Source organism: Candida albicans, chromosome 1 (genome assembly GCF_000182965.3).
Source record: "Candida albicans SC5314 chromosome 1, complete sequence".
Classification (NCBI taxonomy): Eukaryota; Fungi; Ascomycota; class Pichiomycetes; order Serinales; family Debaryomycetaceae; genus Candida; species Candida albicans.
The window spans coordinates 2,792,516-2,802,222 of record NC_032089.1 but is presented as its reverse complement, the minus strand read 5'-3'; the positions used below and the strand labels follow the sequence as shown (position 1 = coordinate 2,802,222).

The 9,707-nt window shown below is 30.4% G+C and overlaps 4 protein-coding genes across 4 annotated transcripts; 2 read left to right on the top strand and 2 right to left on the bottom strand. All coding sequences in view use genetic code 12, as the record gives it.

Moving 5' to 3' along the window:
- Positions 1-277: 277 nt before the first annotated feature.
- Positions 278-1,444, top strand: CAALFM_C112860CA (uncharacterized protein; the record flags this gene model as incomplete). The annotated part of the gene is made up of 1 exon (XM_717034.2): positions 278-1,444. The coding sequence occupies one exon, from the start codon at positions 278-280 to the stop codon at positions 1,442-1,444; it is 1,167 nt and encodes a 388-aa protein (XP_722127.2).
- An 808-nt stretch (positions 1,445-2,252) lies between these two features.
- BLP1 (Blp1p) lies at positions 2,253-2,486 on the bottom strand (the record flags this gene model as incomplete). Its single annotated transcript, XM_019475170.1, has 1 exon — positions 2,253-2,486. One exon carries the CDS (start codon positions 2,484-2,486, stop codon positions 2,253-2,255), a length of 234 nt encoding a protein of 77 aa, XP_019330715.1.
- Positions 2,487-4,160: 1,674 nt separating this feature from the next.
- Positions 4,161-4,514, bottom strand: CAALFM_C112840WA (uncharacterized protein; the record flags this gene model as incomplete). Its single annotated transcript, XM_717032.1, has 1 exon — positions 4,161-4,514. The coding sequence occupies one exon, from the start codon at positions 4,512-4,514 to the stop codon at positions 4,161-4,163; it is 354 nt and encodes a 117-aa protein (XP_722125.1).
- Positions 4,515-5,942: 1,428 nt separating this feature from the next.
- Positions 5,943-9,569, top strand: CAALFM_C112830CA (uncharacterized protein; the record flags this gene model as incomplete). The annotated part of the gene is made up of 1 exon (XM_717031.2): positions 5,943-9,569. One exon carries the CDS (start codon positions 5,943-5,945, stop codon positions 9,567-9,569), a length of 3,627 nt encoding a protein of 1,208 aa, XP_722124.2.
- Between the last annotated feature and the right edge of the window lie 138 nt (positions 9,570-9,707).

Sequence of the window (9,707 nt, the reverse complement as noted above, 5' to 3'; positions counted from 1 at the left end):
GCGGTGTCAAAAACYATTAACGTTTCAACTGGTGCCACTAACGACAACACTGGAAACTGGATTTGCTGATCCAGGATTTGAAGCATACTCGACAGAAAATATTGACATTGACGAGAAAATCAGAAACAACCCATATTCCCAAATAGATTGCATTTGCTTACTCACACCAATTTGGAATCATGACCAATTGAAAAAACTTCAATTATACTATGATGTACACGGATCTACTACATTGTCACATGCGTACAAGTATTTTTCTTTGGCAATCTCAAAGTTGATGTATACTAGACGTAGCTCGAATGTTGCCAGTTGTGTTGTTAAATCTCATGTACAAACCAGATACAAGATTTTGGATATTAATGGGTATAAGGAAATGCTGTTGGCAGACTTGATCAAATCAATTTCATCCTTGCCTAGTGATGATAAGCGACTCAAAAATCTTTTGTTAAGAAATTATCTTCAATTCAATTTGATTTATTTGACGGTTCAGAGTGGAATCGAAATTGTTGATGATTTAGTCGGTTGTGTTTTGAGACAAGAAAGGTTTGTTGAAAAAATGAATACAACGCTCAATTGGCTACGTTCACCATTCATTTATCAAACATTATCAGAATCTGCAAACAGGTATGTAAATTTTTTTCACATGTTGACGTCCAGTGACTTGAAACGAATGCTTGTCCCTACTTTAGATATCGATCTTATGTGGCACACTCATCAATTATGGAATTATGGTTATTTCAAAGATTGTTTGGAATCACCGTGTCATACGGGGATTGATCATGATGATACTGTTGATGAAAATAAATTGGACGATGGTTATGAATACACCTGTAAAATGTATCGCAAGTTATTCAAACAGGAATATTCAGTTTGCTATTGTCATCCTTGTGTTGTGCGACGCATGGCTGCTGCTAGCAAATTCTCAATATTATTGAAATCTGGTAATAAACAATCACAACCAGAGGAACCAGCAATCATTAACAATCCATTATTCAGTAAAGATGAAGGGTTTTCACATATCAGTACCCATAATTCTATTAAATTGCCAACATCACGAGCGGAACTGAAACGAAAAAAATCTATTACAGCTTCAATGTTGGAAAAAGATAGAAACAACTCCCATTACTATTATTATCATAATTCTTCGATGTTTGTTATGGCACCTGGTGCTCCAGTAGATTCAGCAAATTCTGAATTGTATTCTAATACGTTGTGCTGTTCTATTGCTAACTCTACAAGTTCATGCGGCAAATGTGGTGGGAAATGCATAGGCGGTAGCGGTTGTGGTAATGGTTGTGGTAGTACTGGAGGTTGTGTTAGTTGTGGTGGCAGTAGTAGTGGAGGAGGTGGTGGTGGTTGTGGTAGTAGCAGTGGAGGAGGTGGTGGTGGTTGTGGCGGTGGAGGAGGTGGTTGTGGCGGCGGAGGAGGAGGTGGTGGTATTTGAAAGCAGTGACATTGAATATTACGATTAAAACTTAACATTTAATACCGTTTAAAAATTTCATATTTGAACTCTTTTATCATAACAACGATTTTATGGTGATTATAATTCTATTGTCTTCTAGTGTCCTCTCAATTGTTAATTAATTTGTGATCACTAACAGTTATTCTATTTTGAGAATAATATTAGAGAAAAAAAAAAATTAGTAAAATATAAATTCAGTTTTTGTTATAGCACCCGGTGTATCTGTGGATTCACGAAATCATGAATCGTACGCTGATAGCTTGTGCTGTTTTATTTTTAATTCTTTACCTTTCAGGTGCTGATTGCGGGGGTAAGTGCATTGGTAGTAGCGGTGGTACTGGATGTGGTAGTTTTGAAGGCTGCAGTAGTGGTGGAGGTGGTTGTTGAAAAGAATGTCATTGATAGTTACTACCTAAAATTAACATTCAGGAATAAAATTAATAAAATGTTTGAAATTCTCTTTGAGTCAAGGAACAGTTTTGTAGAGTAAGTATTTTAATATGGCAAAAATGATAAACTGCTTGTTGATTCAGTTTTAGAGAAAAATTAATAGTAAATTTATATAATTCGTAAACACTTATACACCGCATTCAAACTATTGGCAAGATGATCAAGAGAGGTGGGCAAAAGCAACCAAAAAAACGGTGGAAGAATAAAAGACATCATCATCATCATCAAATCATAAAACTCATAAAAAATATAGCTTCGTAAGAAAGAAAAAAAAAAACCAGTTAGAAAAGATTATTTGCAACCAACTAACCAAAACCCCTCTGATTTTAAATCACATTTATTTGCGAATGTAATTAACATTATAATCTGTTTTTAAGATATTTTTCAATTTCTCATTTTCCATTTCTAAATTTTTCAAGGATTTTTTTAATTCTGAGTTTTCTTGGTGCAAGAAGTCTTCAATAACTGATGTTGCACGTTCTCTTTGAGGAATGATAGTGGCTCCCATGTCCATCTTGACGTCTTCAGCAGCATCAGCATCTACTTCAGACAATTTTCTTTTGAAGTCCATCTTGGAAAATATAAAAATGTGTAATATGGGTTAAGATTGTGTCGTAGTAGAAAAGACAAAACCTTGTAGCAGATTAAATTAAATGTGATAAAAATGGATGTTATATATCAAATGAACAGTTAAATAGATATATAAAATCCTTGAGTTTGAAAAGAAATTGAATTGAATTAATTAAAAAGAAAAAGAAGGAAAAGAAAAGAAAAGTAGGATAAAACAAGAAGAAGTGAAAGAGATTTGATTTAGTATTTATATTATTAAAGAATTCTTAATCGAAAAGAGATAGAAAAGGAAACCATCCAACCAAACAGTATTCTTCTTCTTCCAAGAATGGGAAACTCCTAAATTGAAAAAAAGAAAATATTATTAACCCTCCCAACTGACCAACACTACAATTTTGATAAAATTTACACTTCCTTCTGCATCATACGTCCATTGTTTTCTTTTTTGTACCGCCCCACAATCAGACCACCACCACCACTACTACTACTACCACTACCACCACCACCGTATTCCCTATTCCGTATTAAAAAAAACATTTGAGGAGAAACAGAAGAAAAAAAAAGCCGGGGGTGAGGCGGGGAACGAGAGAAAGAAACTAACAACCGTAAATATAAAAAAGCATCAACTTTTGTTGCACACTACCTTACCCATTTTTTGATCATTAATCATTAATCATGCCAAAAAGAAAAATTAAAATATCGCCCCACCTTTTTTTGTTCACATTGTTGTTGAAATTATCACCAATTGTTATCCACCCCTTCTCCTTCTCCTCTCCCCCCTTTTTTTTATATCTCTTGTTTCTTTTTTCACCATACAATTATTATACATATATATATATATTCAATTTGATTCTTCTAAAGCTTTTTTTTTACTTTTCATTTTATCAAATTTATTACTATTGATAAAATTACAAACTATTTGAATCTAATATTGTAATATCTAATTTGTTCAGGTGTTGGGTATATATATCAATATATCGTTTCAACAGTAACAATTTTTTTCTAATTTCAAGCCTCCTCCTCGTCTTTTTCCAAATTGCTTATCGAATTTCAAGTTTGTAATATACAGTTCGTTTAAGTTGATTTCCAAAATTATGTTACATTGTGATTCTTTAAAAAAACTTGGCTGTTAAAAGAAAGAAAAAAACATCAACTGTCTTTAGAGATTTGAATATTGATATTGACAAGACATTTCTAGAAATCTTAATCTCAAAATTTAATTGTAAGCTCGTCTTCAAATTCTTCAGTCACTATCCTCAAACTCAAATGAATCTAATTATGAAAACTTTTAAAAAATATTTGAATCGGGTTGATTAGTTACTTGTTTTGTTCTGCTTTTCATAATATTATTTTTTGTTATACTACTCTATACAATGACTATTTTATTCATTTGTGCCGTTTTCTTTTCTAGTAACAATCTTGTCAACTTTAACTATACAGAATTTCTATCATATTATCTTTACACTCATGTAGTTCCTAACTTACAATTACTAACCCCCCAATCATAGACTTTACTCCAATTCCTGCATTGAAATGATCTATTGTGGCTGGCCAATAGAAATAACATTAAAGAAATTCAAAATCTACATTATACAATCTTATAACAGTAATCAAATATTGACAATTACACAATTTCCACTGATTAGCCAGAATACTTCATTTGACCTTATTCCATTTATTGTCGTAGCAAGTCTTTCAAATGTTGTTGCAAAGTAGGGTTTTTCCTTGTCACCATAAATAGATCACTTGGTTCAACAATATCTCGATTGGCATGTTGACAAAACAATTCTAAATCTTCTCCTAAATTAATTAATTGATTATATACCAATTCAACTAATTGTGCAATAAATGTTGGAGTTGCAATTAACATATTATTATTATTATTCTTGTTATTTGATTCTGTTGTTGTTGTCGCAGCATTATCATTATTCAAATCTTCTAGTTTTGCCTCCACTATTTTAGCAACACTTAGATAAACTGCTGATTTCAATTGTAATGCTATTTCTTCTTTTGATTGTTGTTTGACCATAGCTGGGAGTAAGAGTTGTTTAGATGTGTATTATCTGTTTGTTTTGTTTGTGTGTTATCTTTATTTGTTTCTGCTAAAATCCTGAAAAATATGTTTCTAGACGTGTTTTTTTTTTATATTCGCGATATCCCACTATAAATGTTTTGCAGCTTAGACACTACCTACCTTATTGATATATGGGAAAGAGAAAGAAAATAAAGACAGGGTCTATAATACTATAATAGATTGTCAAATACTTGTTAGAAAAAGAAAAGTAAATAATTTTCAACTAGTTGTGTTGTTGTTGTTGTTGTAAAAAAATTTGGCAACACCAACAATATTTACTCCTATCATAAAGTGTTTTACTTTTCTTTCGATTGAAATTGAGAAATCTTCAATCTCGGCTATTATAACCCCAAAACTTTTATTCCTTTGGTTATGTTATCTTTGGTTTTATTGTAATAGGTTTAAGTTTGTTACATTATGATTATCTCGTTTGTATCATTATATTCTTAATAGCCTACTAAGAGATATAAAGATTATATGGGGAAAAAAGTTTAATGTTGTATTTTGCCTCAAATTTTTAAGAAAAGAAAAATTACATACATACATACAATTGGTTGTAACAATTTTTTCAAAACTGTTGATCGGATGTAACAACCACTAGTGATGATAACTTAATATCAATCAATCAGATAAATAACAAGACTAACGACAACAACACCATAGCCACTGAGGTTCATAATTTAACAGAGATCAACAAAATCAGAACTAAAAAAAAAAAGAATTCAGCAACCAATAGCACAAAAAAGAAAACAAAAACGTTTTTTTTGTAAAGTTTTTTGCTCCAACAACGTCACAGTGACAATACCCTCCACTCCGTCGGTTCTCCGCTACAATTGTACGGCATCATTAAAATTCAATTTAATCATTAGTTTAAACACAATAATCAATATCTTTCAATTGAAGCTAAAAGCAGTCTAGAATTCAATTGATGTGTTGACTTTGTTATATATACCTCAAGAAGAGGATTAGTGATAGAATTTATTCCAATACTCGAAACTTTATCTATTGATTCTGTTCAACTATCTTTATCCCCCCCACCATCACCACCACCACCAAATTAAACCGGAACGGGAAGACTCCATTTGTGTCTCATTATTTTTTGCGACAACGAACAACGACGAAAGACAAAAAGACAAAGGAAAAGAAAATTAAATTTTATTCTCCTTGTTTTTTTCTTTCCCTTTTTCCATTCATTTATATGTTAATTTCATTACTATGGAAATTTTCTTTTCTTCATTTTTATAACAATAATTACATTTCTTAATTCAATTTCATCTTTCAATAGATTCACAGATACATATATACACCCATATCTATATCCATTATCCATATAATAGACTATCCTCCATTTTGGTGTCAACAATCCATTATTATCAATTAACCATGTCTAGGATAAATAACAACAATGACAAATCATCTATACTATCAAATATCACTACCACCGACACTACTACTGGCACCGGCACCACTAATACAACAACTGTTCCCTCAATTAAAACAAAGAGAGGGTTATCATATATATTAGGAGATTCCAATTCAAATGAAAATCATATTCTACCCATCAATTCTATTCAGTATTCCTCATCAAACCGTCAATTATACACTGCCGGTAGGGATGGGAATGTTAAAGTCTGGCAACCACATAGTATTCAACCATATTCCAATCAGCATAGCGGAAACAATAGCCAGGATGATTTGTTTTCCGATTGTTTAGATCTTGATGAAAAATTGTTACGTTTAGAAACTTCAATATCATCTAATCCCTTATCATACAATTACAATGGCAATACCAGTTCTAATTTCAATATTGTTGAAAATTATAATTTGCATTTCGATTGGATTAATGATATGCAATTGATAAATAATGATCAAAACTTGATTACTTGTTCTTCAGATTTATCGATAAAGATAATTGATTTGCCCACACAGCATGTGAATGAACTTACCAACAACAATAAAAGTCACAACAAGGGAACTAATATTCATAAATTACCCAATATCCATACAGATTATATTAAAAAATTATCCCCTTTTGTCACCAAACCAACCATTGTCAGTGGTGGACTCGATGGCAAAATCATTGTTTGGGATTTAAACGAATTGAAACCAATTCAATTGATTGAGAATAAAGCAAATGGAGTACTATCACCGTCAATTTACTCATTATCAAATAACCACAGCAATATTATCAGTACCGGGGGTCCCAATAACACAATCAATATATTTGATCAACGTGCCAATAATCCTTTTATTCGTAATTTGATTGGTCATCAAGATAATATTCGATGTTTACTTATGAATGACCAATTTATATTGAGTGGGTCATCTGACACGACAATCAAGTTATGGGATTTAAGAACATTTAAAGTTTACAAGAATTTCGATATTCATGATGATTCAGTATGGTCATTATATTCCCAGTCAACTAGTCATGATTCATTTAAAACTTTTTATTCTGGTGATAAGAGTGGTAATATTATTAAAACTGATTTATCAAGAGTTTCAATTTTCAATACTAGAACCTCTAACGATGATGAATTTGGGTTTAGTAATTATGAAAACAACTATATTGATGAGAAATTGGGTATATCGACTTTGATTGCTAAAAGTACATCACCCATATTGTCAATCTGTCATGAACCAGAACAGGATACCATATTTACAACAAATATGGAATCTATGACTAGATATATTAATCCTGATACTTGTCAATTATCTCAATATCAATATCTCCGACAATGTTTGGATTATTCATATAATACCAACAATGGCATTGGCGTTGGTAATGATAACAATGATGAATTGTTACTTCATGACGGTCAATCCAATCCTCCTACTGAAGATTTGAATTCAGATTTTTATGATTTGATCAGTCATTTATCAATGGATACTCATCCTAACAATAATATTGATTTACAAAGTACACTTTCTCATGGCAACAACAAACAACAACACCATAATCTTTTCTCAGATAATACAAGACCAATATCATTAGATGCAAAAGCCAGTGACATTTTTACTGGTGATGGTTTTGGTGACGAGCAAGATGATGAGAATATCCTGTCTAGAGAAGATTTTGATTCTATGTTTTTAAATGTCAATGGAGGTTTATCGAGTGAATTCATAAATGCATTCAAAGATGAAACTAATCCATTAATGGTCAAATTACAAACTAGCAATAATGATGATCAAAACAATAATCGCAATAAAACTATTGATTTGACTCCAATAGAAATTTTATTGAATCCTATACCAATTGAACAAATAACTTTGATTCCATTCAATATTTCACCAATTGAAAAATATGATTTAGTGCCGAAAAGTATTGTTGCCAAAAAAATGTTTAATAATCGACGTCAAATCATGGTGCTTTATTTGAATGGGAATATTAAAATTTGGGATTTAGTGATATTCAAAATTGTAAAAATTTTCCCATATCAGCAACAAAAGCAACAACAACAACAACAACAACAAGAACAGGAAAAAGAGATACGGTCATCACAAAAATTGTTATCTAGTAAAGAATTAGATAATCGAATCAAAGAAATGGAAGATTTATTTGAGCAATATCAAACTTCGGATACGTTAAACAATTGGTGTGAAGTTGAAATCAAATCAGGGAAGTTATTAGTCACCATAAAAGAATCTTCTTATTTGAATGTTGAAGTATATTATGATGAATTAATATCTCTGTATCCATTTTTGGATGTTAATCATAGTGATAATCTTTCAAGATTTACTGGTAAAACCAAACCAAATGTTAGCAATGACGATAGATTTTATCTTGGTATTATTATGTTAAATTCAATTTTTAGAGGTTATGCATTATACGAACAAGAATTTGATTTTATATTAAGAGAAGAATTGAAAAATCTTAAACAAAGCAATAATCCAATCATACCTTCAAATGGTGGGAATAGTAAAATGTTGAAATATTTTGGGAAAAAATCGTCATCACTTATAAAGAATTCAACTTCATCAAATCAATCATCACCAGCAACATCAACTAATACTAGTATTGTGGATGTACCAATTGAAAAATCCACTAGCAATATAGGTGATAATTCTAATAATGGTACATCAAGTTTATATACAATAGTGAATGAATTTATCAATACTCCAGAAGATGTTTATGAAAATTCAGTTAATTTTGATTATGGTGATACTATAATGAAATTATTACAAATCAATAAAAAAATATATTGGGATAAATATAATGTACCAGTAAATATGACAAAAGGGAAAGTATTAGAATCGATTTTAGGAGTTGATGAAATAACTACATCAATATCAAAAACCAATAAAGAAACCAATAATGGAATTGCAGATTTAAGATATTATCCAATAATTCGTGGTGATATTCATTTCCCTAAAGATTTATTGATTACTATATTTGAATATTCATCAGATTTAGGAAATTATCGTGATTTATTTTCATTTGAATATCAAGATCTTCTAAATTTAAGTCACCATACTAATAACAATTTTAATGATTCTTCAACCAACAACACGATAACATTCAATACGTCTTCTTCTTCTTCTTTTTCTTTTTCTTCTTCTTCTTTGTCATACCAATTGATTCAAGATTTACGATTAATGGTACCTAAATGGATTGGTCAACCAATATTATTTAATAAACATCCAATAAAGGAATCCCCCAAAATAACATTTCAATTAACCGAAGTTGATTATAATCAATTACCGTCATATTTAAAAATTGGTGGGAAATCAAATAAAAAAATTAAAAAATTACCTGAATTAGAATCATCAATTAAATTAACATCTCATAATATGTTAAGAGTACTGAAAATTTTAAATTATTTAGTGGAAAAATTTGCTAATACTACTAAAGAAATGAAAGATAAAAATTTAATTCCCAGTGATTGGTTAGTATTACAATGTAAAGGTCAAGAATTAAATAATGATTTAACTTTACAAACTATAAAAACCAAGATTTGGAAAAGTAGTAGTGATATTGAATTACAATTTAGACGTAAATATGATAAATAAAATAAATAAACCCCCAAGAAGTTATTAGTTGTTTGACATATATATATATATATATATATATATATAGAGAGAGAGAGAGACAGACAGACAGACAGACCAAAACTGTAATAGCATGCAGAATAAGTTGTTATTAAATTA